Source organism: Bombina bombina, chromosome 8 (assembly GCF_027579735.1).
Source record: "Bombina bombina isolate aBomBom1 chromosome 8, aBomBom1.pri, whole genome shotgun sequence".
NCBI lineage: Eukaryota > Metazoa > Chordata > Amphibia > Anura > Bombinatoridae > Bombina > Bombina bombina.
This window is the reverse complement of record NC_069506.1, coordinates 149959176-149984655: the sequence shown is the minus strand read 5'-3', so window position 1 is coordinate 149984655 and position 25480 is coordinate 149959176. Positions and strand designations below refer to the sequence as shown.

At 35.7% G+C, this 25480-nt stretch overlaps 1 protein-coding gene across 2 annotated transcripts in view; it reads right to left on the bottom strand.

Annotated features, from left to right (window-relative positions):
- Positions 1-1137: 1137 nt before the first annotated feature.
- LOC128638591 (myocardin-like) overlaps positions 1138-25480 on the bottom strand; it is a 58450-nt gene continuing 34107 nt past the window's right edge. For both annotated transcript variants that reach the window (XM_053690640.1, XM_053690641.1), the window contains exons 6-13: positions 17522-17676; positions 16015-16140; positions 14115-14368; positions 13319-13487; positions 12434-13093; positions 6846-6983; positions 6706-6763; positions 1138-5095 (exon numbers count right to left, since the gene is read on the bottom strand). In XM_053690640.1, the coding sequence (XP_053546615.1) occupies positions 4623-5095; positions 6706-6763; positions 6846-6983; positions 12434-13093; positions 13319-13487; positions 14115-14368; positions 16015-16140; positions 17522-17676 (2033 nt within the window). In that variant the 3' untranslated portion in view covers positions 1138-4622. The remainder of the gene's footprint in view (positions 5096-6705; positions 6764-6845; positions 6984-12433; positions 13094-13318; positions 13488-14114; positions 14369-16014; positions 16141-17521; positions 17677-25480) is intronic.

Genomic DNA, 25480 nt, shown 5'->3' with positions numbered 1-25480 from the left:
AGGGTCTATTTACACTGAACCCCAGTGAAGGATCTTACAATATTGAAAAGTATGAAATAAACCCACAAGAAAAAGTTTTGTTAGTATAACTTAAGTTTTTTTTACATTTATATTTGAAAATTTAAATCTTATTTTATCTTATAGTTTGCCATGATTATTAGCTTACCTGATACTTGCCAGCTATGCTAAGAATTTAAATAACACGCGTTTCTGTTTCTCTATTATACACACAAGCTAATAATAATAATAAGGAACCACTTGAAACATCCACCTTTCCCTAATCAGCCTGGCCATTGCTCCACCCATCTGACAATGCTACAACCTCCCACTATCAGAGGGTAATGGCACTCCAACCTATAAGGCACAAGCTCAGCTTAAACTGGGTGAAGATTTTTTTTTTCCATGGGCTTACCAAGGCAAGCTGGAATAACCCTACCCCAGCCATAGAAGAACCACCAACAACCCTAAAGGAAGCAGCGAAACACTGCCATCAAGCAAATCCCCAGGGAGGAAGGGTAAGGAAAACATTGCCTTCACCAGAACAGAAGAGGACCTGATGGACACAGAATTTAAATTGTACCCACAAATGCTCCTTACCAATCCCTACCAGGCATTATCCCATAATGGTGTTTCAATCCCATAAGATGATTTACACTACTATTTTCATGATACTGCAAAATATAAAATTCCATGGTAGCAAGACATTGAAATAACATTTACTGTGCAAATATACCAGATTTATCAGTAAAAGATTGCCATCTAAAGGTGGAAATAAATATTAAATATTGCAAAAGAAAGTACTTTATTGGACTGATAAATTAATGACCAGAATTTTGAAAGGCTTAAATCTGGAAGGCGACATAAAATGTTTATTATTGATATTGTCATTTATTATGTGACTTTTCAAGGTCTACATTGTTTTCTTTAATAATCATAGATTTTATCCTATGATTCAGCACCATATTTAAGCCTGAATCACATAAGGATTGTTTGAGTATCTGCCACCCATGCCCTTTTTTAAAGTAATTACAATAATGTGATCTGTTTCTCGTTATCTGCCCCCCCCTCCCTTATTACTTATTAGTGCAAAGGCAGCTTGGATTATATTGTATGACATTGCATAAAAGACTACAATCATTGCAAGATGTCATATATTTTATTTATTTTTTACAAGAATATATTAATAATCAGAGATAAAATTTCACAGCACTTATTTATTATTTTGGATAGAACCAATATTTACCACCTTACTCTGACTATAATAATAACAATTAATCATGAATACTAGACCAAAAATAACATTTATGATGTGATATGGGATCAAATAGACAGATGATCCTGATAATTGTCTGATGCTCCATAACATATATTTAAAATTTCCAAACAAAAAAAATGGGTTCCATGTCTCTTTAAATTCTTAGATTAAAATCCTGTTCAAATGAAAAACAATAATTTGTTGGATATTGCAAAAGAATTTTACAAAACAAAAATCATAAAAATAAAAATGTATATTGGGATTATTGACATTTTGCATTATAGCCTTCTATCCATTTTAAAGACCATCTTTGTTTCAAGGGTTTGCTAAATAAATTCAGTACAAAATATAGTTCCCAATAATTTGTCAAGTGAAAAATGTATTATGTACATGTAGGACACAAACTAAACAACTTATATAGCCTGTATCTCCAATTTTAAAATAATTAATAAAAAAAATATATAATATTAAGGACTATAGGATCTTACTCAAAAAGTAGAAAATGTGAAAAAATTAATTTGATTAAAACACAGTTAATATTTAGAATAATTTAATGGTCATAATAATATTAAAAAATATATATATATCTTGTATCAGATGGCATTTATTGTAGTAGGAAATACTTGTTTTGACGCATACACTTTATGATAATTTAAAATAATATAATTTAAATATTTGTTGTTCATTTAAATAAATAGAAATAATACAGTGATGACAGTCAGTGTTTACCAAGTCTGTAATAATTGAAGCCCTAACTACAGGATATACCTTAAATGTTAAATATATTTAAAGTGTAGCATTAATACAAATAAAACATTTTTTATATTTTTATTGTGCATGTTTTAAAATAATTTATGTTATTCCATATGCAAACAAGAAATATGTTTTATTTTTCTAATATAGAATTATTAATTTAAATTATGACCACTATATTCCTCTAGTTTAAACTCATTAACAAAAAGATAGCAGCTTTATATTTATGAAAAAGCATTTGCTTTCGGTTATTTAAATATTTATTTTGGGTTTATCATTATAGATTATATAAAGTATTTTCTGCAAAAGATAAAGAACCAAACAAATACTTCTGTTGTCTTTGGCAACAGAAGATAAAATGGCTCTTACAAATCTCTCTCCCTTAGGGAGCCCTCAGGTTATCCCTTCCCCACAACAAATTTTTTAAATATATATTACACAACATCATTTTCTCAACGAAAAAAATATAATACATTAAAAAAAAAAGTTTGATTGTTAATTATTTTATCTCAAGATAATAAATACAGAGTGGGCGCATGCAGCTCACATTATTTGCTTCTAATGATATTTACATATTTATAAATATGTAATAGTTTTCAATCCATTTCTCATATTAATGACCAGAGAAAAAAAATATGTAATGCAACACATAGAAGCACTTTGTATCTACAATATTTTAACCAACATGAAAAAAACGAAATGCACTGTGAAATACCAAACCAAAGATTAATATTTTCCTGCAACAAAAAAATGTATATACTTTAGCAAAATTGTTCTTCCAGTTGAAACACTAATCATAGAATGTATCTACAAACAGTTGTTCCAAGTTTCCTGGATCCTCTAGGGAACTCCCACTTTTGGATCTCTATCCTGCATTCCTCCATTTCTCCCTGTTTGTCATACCTTTTAAAGAATGCCTTAAACATTGTTTTGTTCCAGACAGCCTCAATTCTCTGAGTGAGCCAAGATCCATGGACACTCAGATCCCTCTCCTAGGACACACAGAGTCTACTCTTCAAAACCCAGACTTTACCGCTGAACTAAGCAGAGCAGCATGACCTGCTCAGATCCTCCATAAAAAAAACACCCAATACCTGCACTCAGGCCACCAACCATAGCTTTCAGCTACTCAAATCTCCCTGTATCTCCTTCTGGTCCTTTCTTACTGTTATAAATGTTGATAGTTGTACACAAATATGCCAGATATTTCAATGAGGAAAAAGGTTGATAAGCTTTGCAACTTGTACAGAATCTACCCCTTGTTTTGATATTGGATTTCTATATTTGGTCTATATGTTAAACGGGATAGGTAAAAGTTATCAACCTATTTGCAGCCAAGGAGTCAAAAGAGGAAATGTCTGTGCTCATGAAATTGTATGTTGTTTTAAGTGAAGCGCAAAAAAAAAAAACACATTTATTTTAGCACTTGAGGCTCTAATTTTGATGGAAATGACTAATCTTTTCTGGACCATCTCATCACATGACCTTTTGTACTAAGACAATGCATTCTGCATTGCTTTCCTTTTGTAGACTCTAAGCATCGAGCAAAGATCTTGGACTTTCTCAACCATAATAATTTAAAATGTTTTCTTGAACTGATTACATATTTTAAATAAAATGCACTGTCTGATTATTTAAAAAGAAATACTATAATATACTTTGTGTTACTAAACAGTATTTTATAAAATACAAGATTATCACATATATAATATTTGTTGAATGTAGTTTCATCACAGTTTGCTTGGGAAGAGGTGGTGCTGTCAGTGCAAAAAAAAGATGTTTTGGAAAGGTGATGATTAAGAAATGGGCAAGCTTAATAAAATTTAATATTATAGTACAAAAGTATAGATTGCCATATTGGTCCTGGAGAGTAGCAAATTTGTTGCAGTGTATGATATCTTTTTGGTGGAGCAACTGTAGATTCTTCATAAAGTAAATACGTATGAACCTTCACTTAAAGAAGAAATCGTATTGGTTTTGAAAGCTCTCCTACTTACTTATGAATTATTATTACCAGTTGGTCCTTTTAAGACATCACATAGTCGAATATACTAATCAATAATATAATATTATGATATAAATTTTTAAATATATTCAAATTGTTTTTTTTTGCAAAAAATAACCACACAGCATGTAATTAAGGAATATTTCTCATTCATTCATAAGTTGTTTGAATGTTTTACACTTTTTCAGGTTATTGTTTGTTATCTATAAAAAAAAAGATGACTGTACTATAGAGGAAGTACTTTCAATAAATAAATAAATACTTGCATTTGCTGTTTTATTCTTCTTTCAAACCTCTTGTATATTCTGCAACTTCATTTGGGGATGATTGGCAAACATCTATGAACATTTTATATAGAGCGTTTTTGCAAATATTTTTTGAGATTCTCCTAGCCAATTTCAGAGAGGGCAATACAGTTTATATAGGAAGCAGCTGTAATTATCACAGAAACATTCTTATCTACTGTATATTCTGGGTTTTAGTAACCCGTTTTACCCATCTTTCCCCGCTAGCCAAAGCTATCCTTAAAACAGATTCTCTTATTTGCTACCTACTTAGGTATCATGATATATTTAGTTTATATTATATGTCCATTTTCCCTTGTTATAGTTACCACTGCTCCACCATCAGATCAATCATTCTGTTGATACTTAGGTCTGGAGAGTCAAAAATGTCAGTAGAAAATATACTCGAACTAATGGGGCTGCTGGGCCCAAAATTAGAAGTAGATCCAGAGGTCAATGCTTCTAGCCAATCTGCTGGGTCAAAGGGAGCCCGAGACAATGAAGAAGAAGGTAATTGGGAAATATTTTTTTCATGATGATCTGGTGAAGGTGGCATTTCAATCTGATCAGCAGAGAAGATAACTGAGAGACCTTCTTGACCAGACAGTAAGTCATAATGTCCAGGTACAGGAAATTCCAGGATTCCAGAATTATTTATTGTTGAATTCTGGGGTGTGATATCACTGTAGAAATGTTTTGGAAAATTTCCATGTTGCATTGCAGGAGATGGCGCACTTCGAGGATCCATATCAGACTTATAATGTTCCAATATGTTATGATCTAAATGCATCAACTCATCTGAAAAATAAAAGTAATTACATTGATATCTATTGCTCTCTTTCGCACAACTGAGAAACAGCTAATGCTAAAATGCATGAAAATATGTCAACATGAGTCAGCTGTATACGATTGTTGGTGTTATTTGTAATTTGTTTATTTTTTACTTTAGATCATTATGCTTTAGTTTGTACTTTTATTTACTTGACAGAATAGTAACCTTCTGAAACATTAAACATATTTGTACTTTTCTGTAAATATACATCACCCTTTTTACAATTAAATGGACAAGGAAGTCATTTGTTATGATCTAGAAAGTTTAAAATTTAAAAAAATGTCTAATTTACTTCTATTATCAAGCTTATCTTGTTCTGGGTTTCATGACAGCATACCTAGATAGGCTCAGCAGCGTATTGAGCACTATATATAACATTACTACACATATTAATTCAAATATTGCTGCCATATAGTTCCCAAGACATAAGAACATTCTTGAGCATACCTTGGTATAATTTCATATAAAGGAGTTAACTTTTAACAAAAGATACCAAAAGAAAGAGGAAATTTTAATAATATAATTATATTGGAAATGTGTTTATAATTGTACTCTCTGTTTCATTACTTAAAGTTTAAGATTAATTTCTATGTCACTTTAACTAGTACATGTCAGGATTATTATTATTATTATTTTTGTATTATTATTATTATTCCGCCACTTTTTCAAATGCTTATAATAACAGCAGCATAACTCAAAAACTCATGAAACTTGGCACAGTGCTAGAGATCTAGGATGTGCATAATCCTGTGCAACATAAATGTATATATTGTCCTAGATTAGAAGGGGAGCACAAAAATAATTGTGCTATTGTGCTTTAAAGGGACATAAACTGCACAACTACAGTTGGTTGGTTACTACTCACAATACTATGGTTTTTCCTCCTGTGTCTGCAGCTGTCTTAAAAGTTATTCTCTTATTTTAACCCCTTACAAATATCAGTTAGTGAAGCTCTGCATCTTAATACTGGGTGCCGCCATTTTGGAGCTTCTATTTGTTATATTTGCACTTTCCATTAAAAGTATAGGGTGAGCTACAAATGTTTTAGCCATGTTAAGATACTGTGGTTAAAATATTTGATTATTCACTTAAGAGGACATTGTACTGTATTCTTTGAGAGAAGTTATTTTAAAAAAACATACAGTTCACTATCAATTGCGCTCCTCTTGTAATCTAGTCCATAGTGTTTTAAAACCATTTATCTTTCACTATATACAGATAAGTGCACTCTTGTTTTTTGTGGTTTTTTTGTGGGGTCAAACTCTTGCTAAGCAAACAGATGCTTTTTACTTATCTTTTATCTGTTTAAGAAAAAACTTTATTTTAATGAATATCCTGTGCTCTCTTGTGTGCTGTGGCATTTTGTAGCTAGCTCAGAAGGAAGCCATTTTAAGAAAATAACAAGACCCCAAAGTCCCTAGTAGAATTACTTGCTGTTTGACTGAATATCTGGTTTGACCTTTACTTGTGTGCTCGTTTGATAATCTACTAAGATTTTAGTTGTCGTGTAAACGTTATACCACCCAGCTACATTCAGAGACAAATAAAATAAGCGGTTTTACTTCAAATATCCTACCTGTACACGTAAGTGGCTCATCTTCCAATATTTCTTCAATTGATTGACTAATTGCCATCTGTGAAGAAAAAATACATGTTTGCTTAAGGACTGCTGTTATATAGCATTATATGTACGCTTATTTGGTGAATTCAATATACCTGTGCTTTCTGAATGGCTTCCTGCAACTCTTCTTCAAAGGAGCGAGGCTTTTGAACAGGACTCTCTGGGCTTGCAGTAATCTGCATGGGAAGCTCAAAATCTTTGCCTATCAAGTCACAGGACTGAGGACAGAAGACCTACAGAAGAAGATGTTAAATTATAATCAAAGGGATTATTATTTTACTGCCTAAAATTAAATAATTAGTTTTTATACATATAATTAATGCTCCTTATTATTAAAGTTTGATAGATAGATAGATAGATAGATAGATAGAACAGCAATGTGGTGCAAAAGTTAATAGTAACATCAATATAAAAGCATTAATCACTGCATGGATACCTGTACATTTATTTGTGCCCACTTCTGTATTTCCCATCCAACTTTCAGTTGGCAAACTAAACATGTCTGAAGCACTATATGGCCGCAGTTTTGCAAGACTAATCTTAAAGGGCCACTGTAAGTAAATATTTTCTATGCCTGTTACTAACTAACTACCCCAAATACTCTTTTATCAATAGCATTTCATTAACATATCTCTACCGTATAGCAGAAATCTTGTCTGCAAATTTAATTGTTTTCCAAACCCACTCCGTGGGTATCCTTTGCTCTGTACCAATCCGTTTACAATACCTAGGTTGGTTTTAATTAATCTTTATAATATGTTAGTTGTTAGTTGTTTAGCTTAAAAATTATAACAAAAAGTAATCCTTTAACAATGTTACAGCTAGATTATGAGTTTTGCGGTATGAGTGAAAAAGCAGCGTTATGGCTCTTTTTGACTATTGCTGGTATTACGAGTCTTGCAGGTTTAGCTGCACCGCACACTTTTTTGGCCGTAACGCAACGTAAATACCGCAGCTTTCAAAGTCCTTTTTCAATGGGACTTCCATAGCGCCGGTATTATGAGTCTGCCTGGGAGGCCAAAAAGTGAGCGGTACAGCCAATATCGTCAAAAGATCCATACCGTAAACTGAAAGTCAGTAGTTATGGGTTTTATGCAACAAAGCCATAACATAAAACTAATAACTAAAGTGCTAAAAAGTACACTAATACCCATAAACTACCTATTAACCCCTAAACCAAGGCCCTCCCGCATCGCAAACACTAAAATAAAATTATTAACCCCTAATCTGCTGCTCCCGACATCGCTGTCATTATAATAAAACATATTAACCCCTAAGCTGCCGCCCCCCACCTACATTACACGTATTAACCCCTAATCTGCCGCCCCTAACATTGCTGCCACTATACTAAAGTTATTAACCCCTAACCCTAACACCCACTAACTTTAATGTAATTAAAATAAATATAAATAAAACATACTATTAATAATTAAATAATTCCTATTTAAAACTAAATTCTTACCTATAAAATAAACCCTAAGCTAGCTACAATATAACTAATAGTTACATTGTAGCTAGCTTAGGTTTTATTTTTATTTCACAGCTAAGTTTGTATTTATTTTAACTAGGTAGACAAGTTAGTAAATAGTTATTAACTATTTACTAACTACCTAGCTAAAATAAATACAAATTTACCTGTAAAATAAACCTAACCTGAGTTACACTAACACCTAACCTTACACTGCAATTAAATAAATTACATTAATTAAATACAATTAACTAAACTACAAATAAAACACTAAATTACACAAAATAAAAAAGAAATTATCAAATATTTAAACTAATTACACCTAATCTAATAGCCCTATGACAATAACCCCCCCCAAAAAAAATAAAAACCCCTCTAGTCTACAATAAACTACCAATGGCCCTTAAAGGGGCCTTTTGCAGGGCATTGCCCCAAAGAAATCAGCTCTTTTACCTGTAAAAAAAAATACAAACAACCCCCCAAAAGTAAAACCCATCACCCACACAACCAAACCCCCCAAATAAAATACTAACTAAAAAACTTAAGCTCCCCTTTGCCCTGAAAAGGGCATTTGTATGGGCATTGCCCTTACAAGGGAATTTAGCTCTTTTTCAGCCCAAACCCTAAACTAAAAATAAAACCCACCCAATAAACCCTTAAAAAAACTAACACTAACCCCCGAAGATCCACTTACATCCATCCTCAACGAAGCCGGGAGAAGTTTTCATCCAAGCGGCAAGAAGTCCTCAACGAAGCCGGGAGAAGTCTTCATCCAAGCGGCAAGAAGTGGTCCTCCAGACGGGCATTAGTCTTCATCCAGATGGCATCTTCTATCTTCATCCATCCGGCGTGGAGCGGCTCCATCTTCAAGACATCCGGCGCGGAGCATCCTCTTCTGACGACGGCGACTGAAGAATGAAGGTTCCTTTAAGTGACGTCATCCAAGATGGCGTCCCTTGAATTCCGATTGGCTGATAGAATTCTATCAGCCAATCGGAATTAAAGGTGAAAAAATCCTATTGGATGATGCTTTTTTCACCTTTAATTCCGATTGGCTGATAGAATTCTATCAGCCAATCGGAATTCAAGGGACGCCATCTTGGATGACGTCACTTAAAGGAACCTTCATTCTTCAGTCGCTGTCATCAGAAGAGGATGCTCCACGCCGGATGTCTTGAAGATGGAGCCGCTCCGCGCCGGATGGATGAAGATAGAAGATGCCATCTGGATGAAGACTTCTGTCCATCTGGAGGACCACTTCTTGCCGCTTGGATGAAGACTTCTCCTGGCTTCATTGAGGATGGATGTCCGGTCTTCAAAAACTGTAAGTGGATCTTTGGGGGTTAGTGTTAGGTTTTTTAAGGGTTTATTGGGTGTGTTTTATTTTTAGCTTAGGGTTTGGGCTGAAAAAGAGCTAAAAGCCCTTTTAAGGGCAATGCCCATACAAATGCACTTTTCAGGGCAATGGGGGCTTAGGGTTTTTTAGTTAGTATTTTATTTGGGGGGTTTGGTTGTGTGGGTGGTGGGTTTTACTGTTGGGGGGTTGTTTGTATTTTTTTTTTACAGGTAAAAGAGCTGATTTCTTTGGGGCAATGCCCCGCAAAAGGCCCTTTTAAGGGCCATTCGTAGTTTATTGTAGGCTAGGGGGGTTTATTTTGGGGGGGTTATTTTTATAGGGCTATTAGATTAGGTGTAATTAGTTTAAATATTTGATAATTTCTTTTTTATTTTGTGTAATTTAGTGTTTTTGTTTTTTTTGTAATTTAGTTAATTGTATTTAATTAATGTAATTGATTTAATTGTAGTGTAAGGTTAGGTGTTAGTGTAAGACAGGTTAGGTTTTATTTTACAGGTACATTTGTATTTATTTTAACTAGGTAGTTAGTAAATAGTTAATAACTATTTACTAACTATTCTACTTAGTTAAAATAAATACAAACTTGCCTGTGAAATAAAAATAAAACCTAAGCTAGCTACCATTTAACTATTAGTTTTATTGTAGCTAGTTTAGGGTTTATTTTATAGGTAAATATTTAGTTTTAATTATGAATTATTTAGTTATTAATAGTAGGTTTTATTTAGATTTATTTTAATTACATTAAAGTTAGTGGGTGTTAGGGTTAGACTTAGTGGTTAATACCTTTAGTATAGTGGCGTTGATGTTGGGGGCGGCAGATTAGGGGTTAATAAGTGTAGGTAGGTGGCGGTGATGTTGGGGGCAGCAGATTAGGGGTTAATAAGGGTAATGTAGGTGTCGGTGATGTCGGGGGCAGCAGATTAGGGGTGTTTAGACTCTGGGTTTATGTTAGGGTGTTAGGTGTAAACATAATTTTTGTTTCCCCATAGGAATCAATGGGGCTGCGTTACGAAGCTTTACGCTGCTTTATTGCAGGTGTTAGGTTTTTTTCAGCCGGCTCTCCCCATTGATGTCTATGGGGAAATTGTGCACGAGCACGTAAAACCAGCTCACCGCAGCTCACTGCAGCGCTGGTATTGGAGTTCGGTATGGAGCTCAATTTTGCTTTACGCTGCAATATTGCCTGCTAACGCCGGGTTTTTGTAAACCTGTAATAGCAGCGCTATAGGGAGGTGAGCGGTGACAATAAATTGCAAGTTAGTACCGAGCAGCTCTTACCGCAAAACTCGTAATCTAGCCGTTATACATTTGCAAAGTACTAGATGGCAGCAGTGTTTGCATGTACTGGTCCAGATCTGATCTGTCTAAATCATGAAAGAAAAATTTGGGGTTTCATGTCCCTTGAATTATGAGAATATACAAAACACTGCTTGTTCTGCTCTTAATAAGCAGTTGCTCGCCATAGATCTTAAATCAAAACGGAGTGCGTTTTCATTTAGAAACCTTTAGTAACAACCATATTGAAGTAAAAAAGCAAAATGTACTTGTTTCTATAGCTGCACCAATAACATTTTATATTATTGTGTGTGTATATATATATATATATATATATATATATATATATATATATATATATATATATATAGATGAAGAAGCTATTGCTGACCATTAAAACTGAAGGCACTGGAGTGGTTGAAACGTATACAAGCAGGGAAAAACAGGGTACCTGGTGACATCATAGTACAAGAAGATATAGTTATTGGAAGTTCATACTTACCTCATATCGATTAAGGTATAGTGAGTGCACACTAGAAAGTTAGAATATTCTTCATCATACTAATTACGGATTAACCTCTTCACTCTGAGAACACTTTCTAAGTGCACTATAACTATACATATAACACCGATAAATTAATATAGCATGCAATATAAAAGTTTGTATAATTTAATAATTATGGAGCTATATCTCCTGTCTAATTTGTCCACAATCTTTCTAAATTAAAAGGTAGTAGGCCACGAGAGTTATGTATAGCTTAGGACCCAGGGGTACTAATTGTGAAAGAGTAACTGGATCATATACCAGAGCTTATAAGGAAATGTTAAATTAAGAAAGACATTAATAAATCATACATTTTACCTTATTTGTGTGTGTGGCTCATATATATAGAAGGTTATTTATTTGACTGCCTTGTAGAACAATTCTACTCAAAGATCGATGTACAAATCGCCGCTCCCCACTACCTATCCTCTCTAATCAACAAGTATACTCCAGCCCGCCCTCTAAAATCCAATAATGACCTGCTCCTTGTATCTTCGACTATCACCTCTTCCCATGCTAGACTGCAGGACTTCTGTTGTGCAGCACTTACCCTCTGGAACACTCTCCCTCGTTCTGTCAGGCTTTACCCTAATCTTTCTTCTTTTAAATGCTCCCTGAAGACTTTTTTGTTCAGAGAAGCCTACCACCCAACTCAGTAATAAATTAATGTATCTTACCTAACATTTTCCTCATCTAACTCTTCATTAACATCTTTCTCAATCTTGCAGTCCTCACCTCCTGTTCCTCAACCTCCTAACCTTCTAGATTATAAGTTCCCACGGGAATAGGGCCCTTAATTCCTCCTGTATGTGTTTGTAAAATTTTGTCTTGTCTCTTACATGTTTATATCATTGTTTTATTTAAATGAATTGTACCCATGAACAGCGCTGCAGAATATGTTGGCACTTTATAAATAAGGTAATCTTATCTCTAGGTAATGTGTAAATGGGGCCCCTGGCAACATAAATCTAGTCTTACTGATGTGGGTAAGTATACAATCTATTAGATGGATTTTTTGGCATACCATCCCTTTACTTACCATACAAGTGTCATTAACTTCTGGGTTTACTCCTGATTCTTGCAAAGGTTGCTGCACCTCTAATCTTTCATTGCTGAGGCTGTACACATATGAGGTCTCTTCAGTTTCTGATCTTCCACAAGGAGAAGATGACGGTGTACAAATCTCTGTTTTAATAGCCGATCTAGGTATTAGTTTTTCACTTTTGCGTCTATTTTTTAAACGTTTGTGCATTTCTAGCTCTACCCTAAGGTCTTCTGCTTGCTTGTGTTCCTGCTGTAGTTTCCATGTCAGGTTTTCAATTACCTTCTGCTTTTCTAGAAGGACTTCGTCCTCATCAATCCCTTGCATAGGTATATCCTTATCGTCTATGCTTCCCGGCACTTCAGAACTCTCTGGTTGACTGCAAGGTATCTCTGATGAGTCTTGTGGTACTTCACCAGATGGAGGAGATGAAACAGTCCGAAAGGTACAAAAACTGGATTGAGTGTTTTCACATGTTGGCCGATTTGCAAATGTGGGAAGTTCAAGAACTGGAGTTAGCAGTCCTGTACTTTGAATGGGGGCTGGGATTGGCTTGGCATATTGAATTTGATAAGGCCTTAAGCGTTCTAGTAATGCTGGCTTTGTTCCTGATACAGGAAGCCCACGTTTGCGCAGATGTTGACGAAGTTCAGAAACCTAAATTTAAAACAGAGTAAATTTTATTAAAATTGCTACATATACACAAAAAGCAAGACTGGTAGAGCATAACATGTGTTTTCATCTATTTGTTGTCCATAATTTAAAACTCCATGCCATCCTCCATTCTAAACTGTACCTCAAACCTCAACAAATCCTGTAATCTCCCGAGCTATCTACTCCTATCTACTTCTTCCCATATCATTGACAGAAATCATCCCTTACCGTTAGATCATCCAAGTTTGCAGGCAGCAACTCTGGTTTCAGAGGTGAAGATGCAGTTGAATTAGAGGCAGTTGCCATAGCTGTTGTACCAGGTGGAGGTGACAGGTTTATTGTGGAGGCACCAGCAGGTGATGCCCCTGTGAAGCTAATGACCTGATCTGCTGAGATGCTAGAATATAAAACAAAGGAAATAAATGTATAATGCAATCTAATATTGTCCCTATTTCTCAAAATACTCACAAAGATATCTATACAAAAAAGAATAAAAAAGCAAACAGTGTATAAAAAAATATTAAAGGTACAGTCAAGTTAAAATTAAACTTTCTTGATTCAGATAGGGCATGTAATTTTAAAAAAAAATTCCAATTTACTTTTACCATAAAAGTTTGCTTTGTTATATTGGTATTCTTTGTTGAAAGCTAAACCTAGGTAGGCTCAAACTGATTTCTAAGCCTTTGAAGGCCGCCTCTTGTCTTGGTGCATTTTGACAGTTTTTCACAGTTTGACACTGCTAGTTCATATGTGTCATATAAATAACATTTTTCTCACTCCCATAGAGTTATTTATAAGCCAGCACCAATTGGCTAAAAGGCATGTCTGTCAAAAGCACGGAGATAAGGAGGCAGTCTGCAGAGGCTTAGATACAAGGTAATCACAGGGGTAAAATATGTATTAATGTAACAATGTTGGTTATGCAAAAGTGGGGAAAGGGTAATAAAGGGATTATCTATCTTTTTAAACAATAATCATTTTGGAGTAGACTGTCCCTTTAAGCAAACATTCCATTAAGAGCTACCTTGTGGTTAGTGGATGCACAGCTTGAACACAGAATGTTTGGTTTTGCTGTTGATTGAGAATCTGTAGTTGCAAAAATATCTGTTGCTGTTGCAGCAAACGAGAATAGGCAGCATCCATTGCAATTGGTGGCCTTTCTGCTTTTTGATCTGGTGGAATGTACTGGTGATATTTCAGCTTCTTCACCTTTGGTTTTGCATCTTTTGGCTTCTTCTGACGTTGGCTCTTTCCTACATCAGATGGCTTAGATGCAACCTGAGGTTTTAAAAAAAAAAAAAAAGACAGAAATTGTAAAAATGATGCTAAATTTATTTAAACATGCTGCAAAGGAAATTTCATTATTCAGAGAAATAAAATAGAAGAAAATGGCCAGTCTAGACAAGTGGTTCTACTCTCTTCTGATGTCCTTTAACCTACTGATTGGCTTACCTCTATATGGTGATCTAGATTATTGGTCTCCAGATAAGTGGAGCTAGATGAACACATATGGTGAGCCAATGATAAGAAGCATGTATGTGCAACCACCAGTCAGCAGCTAGCTCCCAGTAGTGCTTTGCTGTTTCTGAGCCTGCTAGATAAGCTTTTCAACAAAGGATACCAAGATAATTAAGCAAATTAGATTACAGAAGTAAACTGGAAAGTTGTTTAAAATGAAATTCTCTTTCTGAATCATCAAAGCTTATTTGTGATTTTACTGTCCCTTTAAGGACTTGATTCTGTAAAGCTGAAGGCTCAGGCAAGACTCTTTGAAATGTTCTATCAGTACTAGGAGATTCTTTACAGTATTCTCTATAGGCAACTTTTACTTTAATAGTTGTGTATCTTGCTAAGGGTAGTATGCTACATTTTCATATTAGTAGAAGAGAAACATAAATGAGAGTATAGTCCTAAATAAAATTTACACTTTGCAATTTAAAGTGTATTAAAAGATATACAAATTTAAATTAAAGTACACATTAAAAATCATATTACTAAAACACATTACATTTTTTATTAAATGTATGCATCAAAATGTGAATTTAGATTAAGAAGAGTCTAATAGCCTCAGTGATTGGGCTAAACAGGGATTTTTTTCTTTAGACATGTCTGAAGTTTTCTCATAGGTCTCATAGCATTTAATCATGATATAATTGTCAGTCTCACTGTTTTATCTGACTGACAAGATTGTTTCAAACTACACAGTGCACTGAATATACTGGTAGCAAAAGACATATATGAAACATAGTGAATGCACTGAAAACGGTGCAATTTGATTTGCATACACTTCAAAAAGATATGTCACTATTAGTGCCAGTGGCTCCCTGTCACATATGCTCTCCCTTGTGAGATTCTCTATTGCCAAGAGCTTAATTAATTTCTATGAGACACAGCTTGCCACTCATTGGGACTTAGCCTCCTTTCTGAAGAATTGAGTGAGTTCTGAATATGCGTAGTTAGCGTGATTTTTCTCTCACGCCAGCAAATGTTAGAGTCTCTAAAGCGAGGATTAATTTATATTCTCCTGAAAAACAGCTGTAATGCTAGAATATTGTATACTCATATCTGCGTTAAATGACCAGTAAATATAGTAGATGCAATAGCACTGTATATTTCCACTCTTATATAATGCATTTTGTTATTGGAAGTAAATTGGAAAGTTGTTTAAAGTCATGAAAGTTTAATTTTGACTTGAGTGTCCCTTTAACAGCGGTGCACAAATGTATTTTTGGCTTCTGATTTATTCAGTATTTACTCTCCTGGCTCAGATCAACAGGATTATCCTGTTACCAGCATGCCATTAAATTAAATTAAAGAATAAATAAATGGCAAGGTTAATGGAAAATACATTTAAAAATGTTCACAGGTTTTCTTCCAATTAATCTTTAGATTAAATTGTAATGATTTATTGGAAAGCTCCGAACCTTTGGTGCACCAGATGACATCTGTGTAGGGTGATGAGGTACTGGCCTGATGGTTGCCAAACTAACAGCCTCTGTAACTGCTCCTGCATTTGGCTGGTTCACCTCAATTATCGGGGGTAGGTCCAGCTGGAAATCAATTAAGAGAAAAATAAGAAATAAATATATACTCACAACTCAACTGGTGACTAATAACCCTTTTATTTTTTTTAACATAAATAACCTCTTCTAGTATAAAATGTATCTTTTCCCCACTGATTATTGGCAAAAAAAATAAACAGGGGGAAGAGTAGAGGTGAAGTAAAATATATTAGTGATGAAAAATAAACAAAAATGCACAGTATACAGGGAAACACTATTGTTTTAAAAAGGGGCATCCTGTCTCAAACTATTTACTGTTATAAACCCTTAAAGGGACAGTCTAGTCAAAATTAAACTTCCATGATTCAGATAGGACATGCAATTTTAAACAACTTTCCAATTTACTTTTATAATCAGATTTGCTTTGTTCTCTTTGTATTCTTTGTATAAAGCTAAACCTAGGTAGGCTCACATGCTAAAGCCCTTGAATCTGTCTCTTAGTGCATTTGGCAGCTTTTCACAGCTAGACAGCGCTAGTTCATGTGTGCCATATAGATAACATTGTGCTCACTCCCATGCAGTTATTAAGGAGCCATCACTGCTAAAATGCAAGTCTATCAAAAGAACTGAGATAAGGGGGGCTGACTGCAAAGGCTTAGATACAAGTTGATTATGCAAAACTGGGGAATGAGTAATAAAGGGATTATCTTTCTTTTCAAACAATAATGATTTAGGACTAGGAGTAGACTGTCCCTTTAATAAAGACACGTACTGTAGGATCTAGTATCCATAAGATGAGATCCTTTCTTACAAATGCCCCCCAAAAGAAATAGCAGGTTCTGGTTCAGTAATACTGATGCAGTATACAAACACAGATAATGTGTACATACAACAAGTCAATCTGCTGCAATACTATTAATAATGAGAATACAAGAGAGTGCTATACCAAACCCAACATACGCTTTGGTACAGAGGATTTCTTTATGGGTTTTATTCCATAATTAAGAGAAGAGAGGGATCTGATTACTTTATTTCCCATTCAATGTGATCAAGGGAGGTTTTACAAAATAAGAAAACAAATAAAATGCCCTAAACTTTAGAAGCCAAAGAGAAGCTATGTGCCAGACATAATAATTAAAATTTAGTTTGAAAAAATATTGTATGAATGTCATAAAAGATGATTTTGTTTTCTAACAGCTCAGTGTGATATAAAATATAAATATGTCATACTTCATCTGTAGCATGCATGTTAGTGGGTATCCAGACTAGTTAATGAATGGTTAAACTATTATATATCCAATGCATATATTTCTATAAAGTAATTACCTATAACCAATCACAATGTTCAGCAATGATTGGGTGTAGGTTGCATGTATCACCTCATGGTATTGTCTTTCTCATTATGCGCCATTCTGGGATCTGACCTTACCTGGAATACAGTGCTAGTAGATGTTGGGGACAAGTTAACTCCAAGCCCAGGGGAAGGTGCAAAACGAGGTGATGAAGAAGTAGAGGATGAGGAGGAGCTGCTCCCATCATCATCAAACGAGAAAGTATCAGTAGATGAAGGGAGCTGGATATGGTCTATTGGAAAACAATATGTTGTATATTTATATTTTGTAATTATCATAAAAACATGAAGGTCTTAATGAAAACAAATGTAAAGCAAAGCCAAGGTACAGAACCATTTTAAAGCATGTAACTGTTGGTATATAATATGTCTAGGGTTGCCACCTCGGCCATGTTTTCCTGGACACTTATGATTTACACATGCTGCAGGGTGTGCAGGGAGGAACATAAATAGTGATATCCAGGTTCACTATTCATGTGCTGTTTAGGTCTGCAATGCATGTTCCCCTCTGCTTACCCTACAGCATGTGTAACTCATAAGTGTCCAGGAAAACATGGCTGAGGTGGCAGCCCTAAATATGTCAGCAGCATGAAAGTGCACGTGAGCTGCACATCATTTTATAAACAATTGCTCATTGGCCTAAAAGATGTGACTCAAGTAGAGAGTTTATGATTGGACATAACAAGCGAAATTCCTGAGATAGGGCACTAGCCCCCACTTTGGACACATGCAAAGTGTCTGCAGTAGATTACCGCACCTTTTATCATTAGAAAAGCTATTCTGATTCCTGCATAGTAAATTATGTTGCTGTTTTGCCATTGAGTTAACCTGTTGCATTAAAGGGACATTCAAATAATAAGTATAATGGAAATATACATTTTAACCAACTATTGGCTTTGACTTTGTGCTGATCTAAGTGCATAGGAAGCTAATGATTGATACACACAAAATATGCTCTTAATAAATGGACATAAAACACATCTTTTTTTTGTATACAAATTGTTCCTCCCACACTCCCTAGAGAAGCCAAAAAGCAAGTATCCTGCAAATGCTGCAAAGCAAGTAGCTGGTTTAGGCACGTTGCTGCATTCTGAAAACTTAGGTTACAGATTTTGCTTTTTGCCCTCTCTATGAACAAAGCACATGTTTTTGCACAAAGCAAGATGTATATAATGTCCCTTGAAAGGCACACAAATTGTGTATGCACCATCCAGCAGCTGCATATTCTCAGCATCAGAGGGGCGATGCCAATGTTAGAGAGCAGGTCTAGAGTAGAATGTTTATTGGACATAGGTTCACAGCACAAAAAAGAAAGATAGAAGTAATCAAGTAGTCTGTTGAACACATTTATCAGATGTAAATGATAAGGGCTAGATTACAAAAGGAGCTCTTATTTATTGCGCACCCACAAACAGGAAAATTTGCTCGTATGCGGGCGCGATAAATAATCAGCCAGAGATCAGATCTCAGGTTAATTTTATGAAATGTTCCCCAAAATATAATGGTGTGTATTTTATTAAAAAATAAAAATTGTAGCATTTTTATTTTTTAATAAAATAACTGCACTAGGCAGTTTTTGGGGGTAAAGCTGGTGGAAGTGGGGTTCTTGCAAAAACGGCACTGAAAAGTGCCTTTGCATTGCAGTCTATGGGAACTGTGTGTTCCCAGTAAATATATAAGTATATGCTTATATACATATATATATTTATGTGTTAATATGTGTACTTACACATATTAACACATACATATATATGTATATATTCAAATACATACTGTATATATTTACACTTTGCTGCCCATCGCTGCGTGACTTACCCCCGTTGCTGCGCTTTGATTCTGTGCAGCATATGACGGCATCAGAACGAGGCTCCCATTGGAGCCTATGGAAGTGCGCGCTCATGAATGCAATGCTTCCCAGCATTACAAATGCAAGCTCCAGTTTGCATTGCTGACAACTTGTAATACCAGCACACATTATCATGTGCTGGTATTACTCAGTGCAGTGCAAATATCACTTTCACAAAAGTGATATTTAGTGATCCACTAGTAATCTGGCTCTTAGTTTATTATAACAAATAAAAAATTTATGTAAGAACTTACCTGATAAATTAATTTCTTTCATAATGGCAAGAGTCCATGAGCTAGTGACGTATGGGATATACATTCCTACCAGGAGGGGGCAAAGTTTCCCAAACCTCAAATGCCTATAAATACACCTCCCACCACACATATACTTCAGTTTAACGTATAGCCAAGTAGTGAGGTGTAAAAAGGAGTAAAAAAGCATACAAAAAGAGGAACTGGAAAATAATATTGTGCTTTTATACAAAAAAATATAACCACCAAAAACAGGGTGGGTCTCATGGACTCTTGCCATTATGAAAGAAATGAATTTATCAGGTAAGTTCTTACATAAATTATGTTTTCTTTCATGTAAATTGCAAGAGTCCATGAGCTAATGATGTATGGGATAAAATACCCAAGATGTGGAAGTCCACAGAAGAGTCACTAGAGAGGGAGGGATAAAATAAAAACAGCTATTTCCGCTGAGAAATTAAATCCACAAATAAGTTCTTATAAACAGAAGAATCAAACTGAGACATCTGCCTGAAGAACTATTCTACCAAAGACTGCTTGAGAATAAGCAAATATATCAAAATGGTAAAATTTAGTAAATGTATGCAAAGAAGACCAAGTTGCTGCTTTGCAAATCTGATCAACTGAAGCTTCATTCTTAAATGCCCACGAAGTGGCAACTCATCTAGTAGAATGAGCTGTAATTCTCTGAGGCGGAGACTGTCCCACCTCCAAATAAGCCTTGTGAATCAAAAACTTTATACAAGATGCCAAAGAAATGGCAGAAGCTTTCTAAACTTTCCTAGAACCAGAAAAGACAGCAAATAGACTAGAAGTCTTCCTGAAATCCTTAGTAGCCTCCACATAGTATTTCAAAGCTCTTACCACATCCAAAGAATGTAACGATTTCTCAAGAAAATCCTTAGGATTCAGACACAAAGAAGGAACAGCAAATTCCCTACTAATGTTGTTAGAATCCACAACCTTAGGAAGAAGTTTAAACGAAGTCCGCAAAACAGCTTTATCCTGATGGAAAATCAGAATAAGAGACTCACAAGAGAGAGCAGACAATTCAGAAACTCTTCTAGCAGAAGAAATAGCCAAAAGGAGCAACGCATTCCAAGAAAGTAGTTTAATATCCAAAGAATGCATAGGCTCAAAAGGAGGAGCCTGCAAAGTCTTCAAAACCAAATTAAGACTCCATGGAGGAGAAATAGACTTAATAACAGGCTAGATATGGACCAAAGCCTGAACAAAACAGTGAATATCAGGAAGTTTAGCAATCTTTCTATGAAATAAAACAGAAAGAGCAGAGATTTGTCCCTTCAAAGTTCTTGCAGACAAACCTTTATCCAAACCGTCCTGAAGAAACTTTAAAATTCTAGGAATTCTAATAGAATGCTAAGAGAATTTATGAGAAGAACACCATGAAATATAGGTTTTCCACACCCGATAATAAATCTTCCTTGAAACAGACTTACGAACCTGCAATATAGTATTGATTACTGAGTCAGAAAAACCTGTATGACTAAGCACTAAACGTTTAATTTCCATACCTTCATATTTAGTGATTTGAGATCCTGATGGAAAAAAACGGCCCTTGAGACAGAAGGTCTGGCCTTAAAGGAAGTGACCAAGGTTGACAACTGGACATCCGGAAAAGATCTGGATACCAAAACCTTTGAGGCCATGCGGGTGCTATCAGAAACACATGCAATTGTTCCATTATGATCTTGGAGATCACCCTTGGAAGAAGAACTAGAGGCGGAAAAATATAAGCAAGTTGGAAAGGCCAAGGAACTGCTAATGCATCCACCATCTCCACTTGAGGATCCCTGGACCTAAAAAGGTATCTGGGAAGCTTTCTGTTTAGATGGGAAGCCATCAGATCTATTTCTGAAAGACCCCACATCTGTACAATCTGAACAAACACATCTGGATGGAGAGACCACTCCCCTGGATGCAAAGTCTGATGGCTGAGATAATCCGCTTCCCAATTGTCTACACCTGAGATATGAATCGCAGAAATTAGACAAGAGTTGGATTCCGCCCAAGAAAGTATCTGTTATACTTCTTTCATTGCTAAAGGACTGTGAGTCCCTCCCTGATGATTGACATATGCCACAGTTGTGATATTGTCTGTCTGAAAGTGAATCAAAAGTTTTCTCTTTAATAGAGGCCAAGCCTGAAGAGCCCTGAAAATAGCACAGAGTTCTAAGATATTGATTGGAAACCTCGCCTCTAGAGGATTCTAAACCCCTTGTGTTGTCATAGACACCCCCAGACAGCTCCCCAACCTGAAAGACTTGCATCTGTTGAGACTACAGTCCAGGAAGGATGAACAAAAGAGGCCCCATGAATAATACAATGATGGTCTAACTACCAAGTCAGAGAGAGTATAATGCTAGGATTTAAAAATATCAATTGTTATATCCGAGTATAATCCCTGCACCATTGATTCAGCATGCAAAGCTGCAGAGGTCTCATATGAAAATGAGCAAAGGGCATCGTGTCCAATGCTGCAGTCATGATACCTAAAACTTCCATGCACATAGCCACTGAAGGGAATAATTGAGACTGAAGGTTTCGACAGGCTGAAACCAATTTCATTTGTCTCTTGTCTGTTAAAGACAGAGTCATGGACACTGAATCTATCTGGAAACCTAAAAAGGTGACCCTTGTCTGAGGAATCAAGAAACGTTTTGGTAAATTGATCCTCCAACCATGTCTTTGAAGAAACAACACTAGTTGATTCGTGCGAGATTCTGCTAAATGAAAAGATCAAGCCTGTACCAAAATATCGTCCAAATAAGGAAACACCGCAATACCCTGCTCTCTGATTACAGATAGAAGGGCACCAAGAACCTTTAAAAATATTCTTGGAGCTGTCGCTAGGCCAAATAGAAGAATGACAAATTGGTAATGCTTGTCTAGAAAAGAGAATCTCGGAAACCGATAGTGATCTGGATGAATCGGAATGTGAAGATAAGCACCCTGTAAGTCTATTTTGGCATGTAATGACCTTGCTGAACAAAAGGCAGAACAGTCCTTATAGTCACCATCTTAAAAGTTGGGACCCTTACAAAACGATTAAAAAACTTCAGATCCAGAACTGGTCTGAATAAAATTTCTTTCTTTGGGACAATGAATAGATTTGAATAAAAACCCAGACCCTGTTCCTGAAGTGGAACTGGTATAATCACCCCTGAAAGCTCCAGATCTGAAACACACTTTCACAGGATTTGTTGGAACGTGAGAGAGAAAATATATTCTCACAGGAGGTCTTACTTTGAAACCTATTTGTTACCCTTGAGAAACAATGCTCTGAATCCACTGATTCTGAACAGAATCTGCCCAAATGTTTTGATATAATTTCAATCTGCCCCCCACCAGTTGAACTGGATTGAGGGTCGCACCTTCATGCAGTCTTGTGGGCTTTGGTTTCTTATAAGACTTGGATTTTTTCCAACTTGAAGATGGCTTCCAATTGGAGCCAGAGTCCTTAGGGGAAGGAATGGATTTCTGTTATCTACTCTGAAGAAAGGAATAAAACCGTTTGGAAGCTTTAGATTTACCCTTAGATTTTTTTATCTTGGGGCAAAAAAACTCCCTTCCCCCAGTGATAGTGGAAATAATAGAGTCCAACTGAGAATCAAATAAATGATTACCCTGGAAAGATAGAGATAGTAATCTAGATTTAGATACCATATCAGCATTCCATGATTTAAGCCATAAAGCTCTTCTAGCCAGAATAGCTAAAGACATAGATTTAACATTAATCTTGATGATATAAAAAATAGCATCAAAGATAAAATGATTAGCATGTTTAAGCAAACGAACAATGCTAGACAAATCAAGATCTGTTTACAGATGTGCTAAACTATCCAACCAAAAAGTTGATGCAGCCGCAACATCAGCCATAGAAATGACAGGCCTGAGAATATAGCCAGAATGTAAATAAGCTTTCCTTAGATAAGATTCAATCTTCCTATCTAAAGGATCCTTAAAAGAAGTACTATATTCCATAGAAGAAGAGTTAAAAGAAGCACCAGGCTTAGACCATTCTTTAGCAATCACGTCAGAAACCGCATCTGGAACAGGAAAAACCTCAGGAGTAATCACAGAAGGTTTAAAAACAGATTTTAAACATTTACTGGTTTTGTTATCAAGAGGATCAGACTCCTCAATACCCAAAGTAACCAATACTTCTTTCAACAAAGACCGAATATATTCAATCTTAAAAAGGTAAGAAGATGTATCAATTTAAATGTCTGAAGTAGGATCTTCTGAAGCAGAGAGCTCCTCTTCAGAGGAGGATATTTCAGTATGAGACGTTTTAAAAGACCTTTTACGTTTATTAGAAAGTGGAATAGCAGACATAGGCCTCAATTTATCAAGGTCTGTCGGACCTGATCCGACAGTGCGGATCAGGTCCGACAGACCTCGCTGAATACGGCGAGCAATACGCTCGCCATATTCAGCATTGCATTAGCAGCTCACAAGAGCTGCTGGTGCAACGCCGCCCCCTGCAGACTTGCGACCAATAGGCCTCCAGCAGGGGGGGTGTCAATCAACCCGATCATACTCGATCGGGTTGATTTCCGGCGATTTCTGTCCACCTGCTCAGAGCAGGCGGACAGGTTATGGAGCAGCGGTCTTTGTGACCGCTGCTTCATAACTGCTGTTTCTGGTGAAGTTGGGGCAGCAGATTAGGGGTTAATAAGTGTAGGTATGTGGTGGCGACATTGGGGTGGCAGATTAGGGGTTAATAAATATAATGTAGGTGTCGGCGATGTTGGGGCTAGCAGATTAGGGGTTTATAAGTATAATATAGGTGTCGGTGATGTCGGGGGCGGCAGATTAGGGGTTAATAAGTGTAAAATTAGGGGTGTTTAGACTCGGGGTTCATGTTAGGGTGTTTTACGCTGCTTTATTGCAAAGTTCCAAATTGCAGTCTATGCAAATATCCTGTTTGTTTCTACAAAGTTCCAATTTGCAGTTTATGCAAGTTTCCTGTTTGTTTCTACAAAGTACCAGTTTGCAGTTTATGCAAATTTCCTTAAAGTACCAGTTTGCAATTTATGCAAGTTTCTTTAAAGTACCAGTTTGCAGTTTATGCAAGTTTCCAGTTTGATACAACTGTGTCCAGTCTACAGCATATGCAAGTATCCTGCTTGTTATTACAAGGCTATGCATTCCTGCCTGTTATTATACAGTTCTACAGAATATGCAAGTATCCTGCTTGTTATTACAAAGCCCTGCATTCCTGCCTGTTATTTCACTGTTCCAGATTATAGCATATGCAAGTATCCTGCTTGTTATTACAGGGCTCTGCATTCCTGCGTGTTATTACACAGTTCCAGTTCTACAGCATATGCAAGTATCCTGCTTGTTATTACAAAACCCTGCTTTCCTGAGTGTTATTACACTTTTTTTCAGCCGGCTATCCTTGTTGATTCCTATGGGGAAATCGTGCACGAGCATGTACGACCAGCTCACCGCTGACTTAAGCAGCGCTGGTATTGAAGTGAGATTTGGAGCAAAATTTTGCTCTACGCTCACTTTTTGTCTTTTAACGCCGGGTTTCTAAAAACTCGTAATACCAGCGCTGCATGTAAGTGAGCGGTGAGAGAAAACTGCTCGTTAGCACTGCACAGCTCATAACGCAAAACTTGTAATCTAGCCGTAAGCTAGCTACAATATAACTAATAGTTACATTGTAGCTATCTTAGGGTTTATTTTTATTTTACAGGTTTGTATTCATTTTAACTAGGTAGAATAGTTAGTAAATAGTTAACTATTTACTAACTACCTAGCTAAAATAAATACAAATTTACCTGTAAAATAAAACCTTACCTGTCTTACACTAACACCAAACCTTACACTACAATTAAATAAATTACATTTATTAAATACAATTAACTAAACTAAATTGCAAGAAAAAACCCCACTAAATTACAC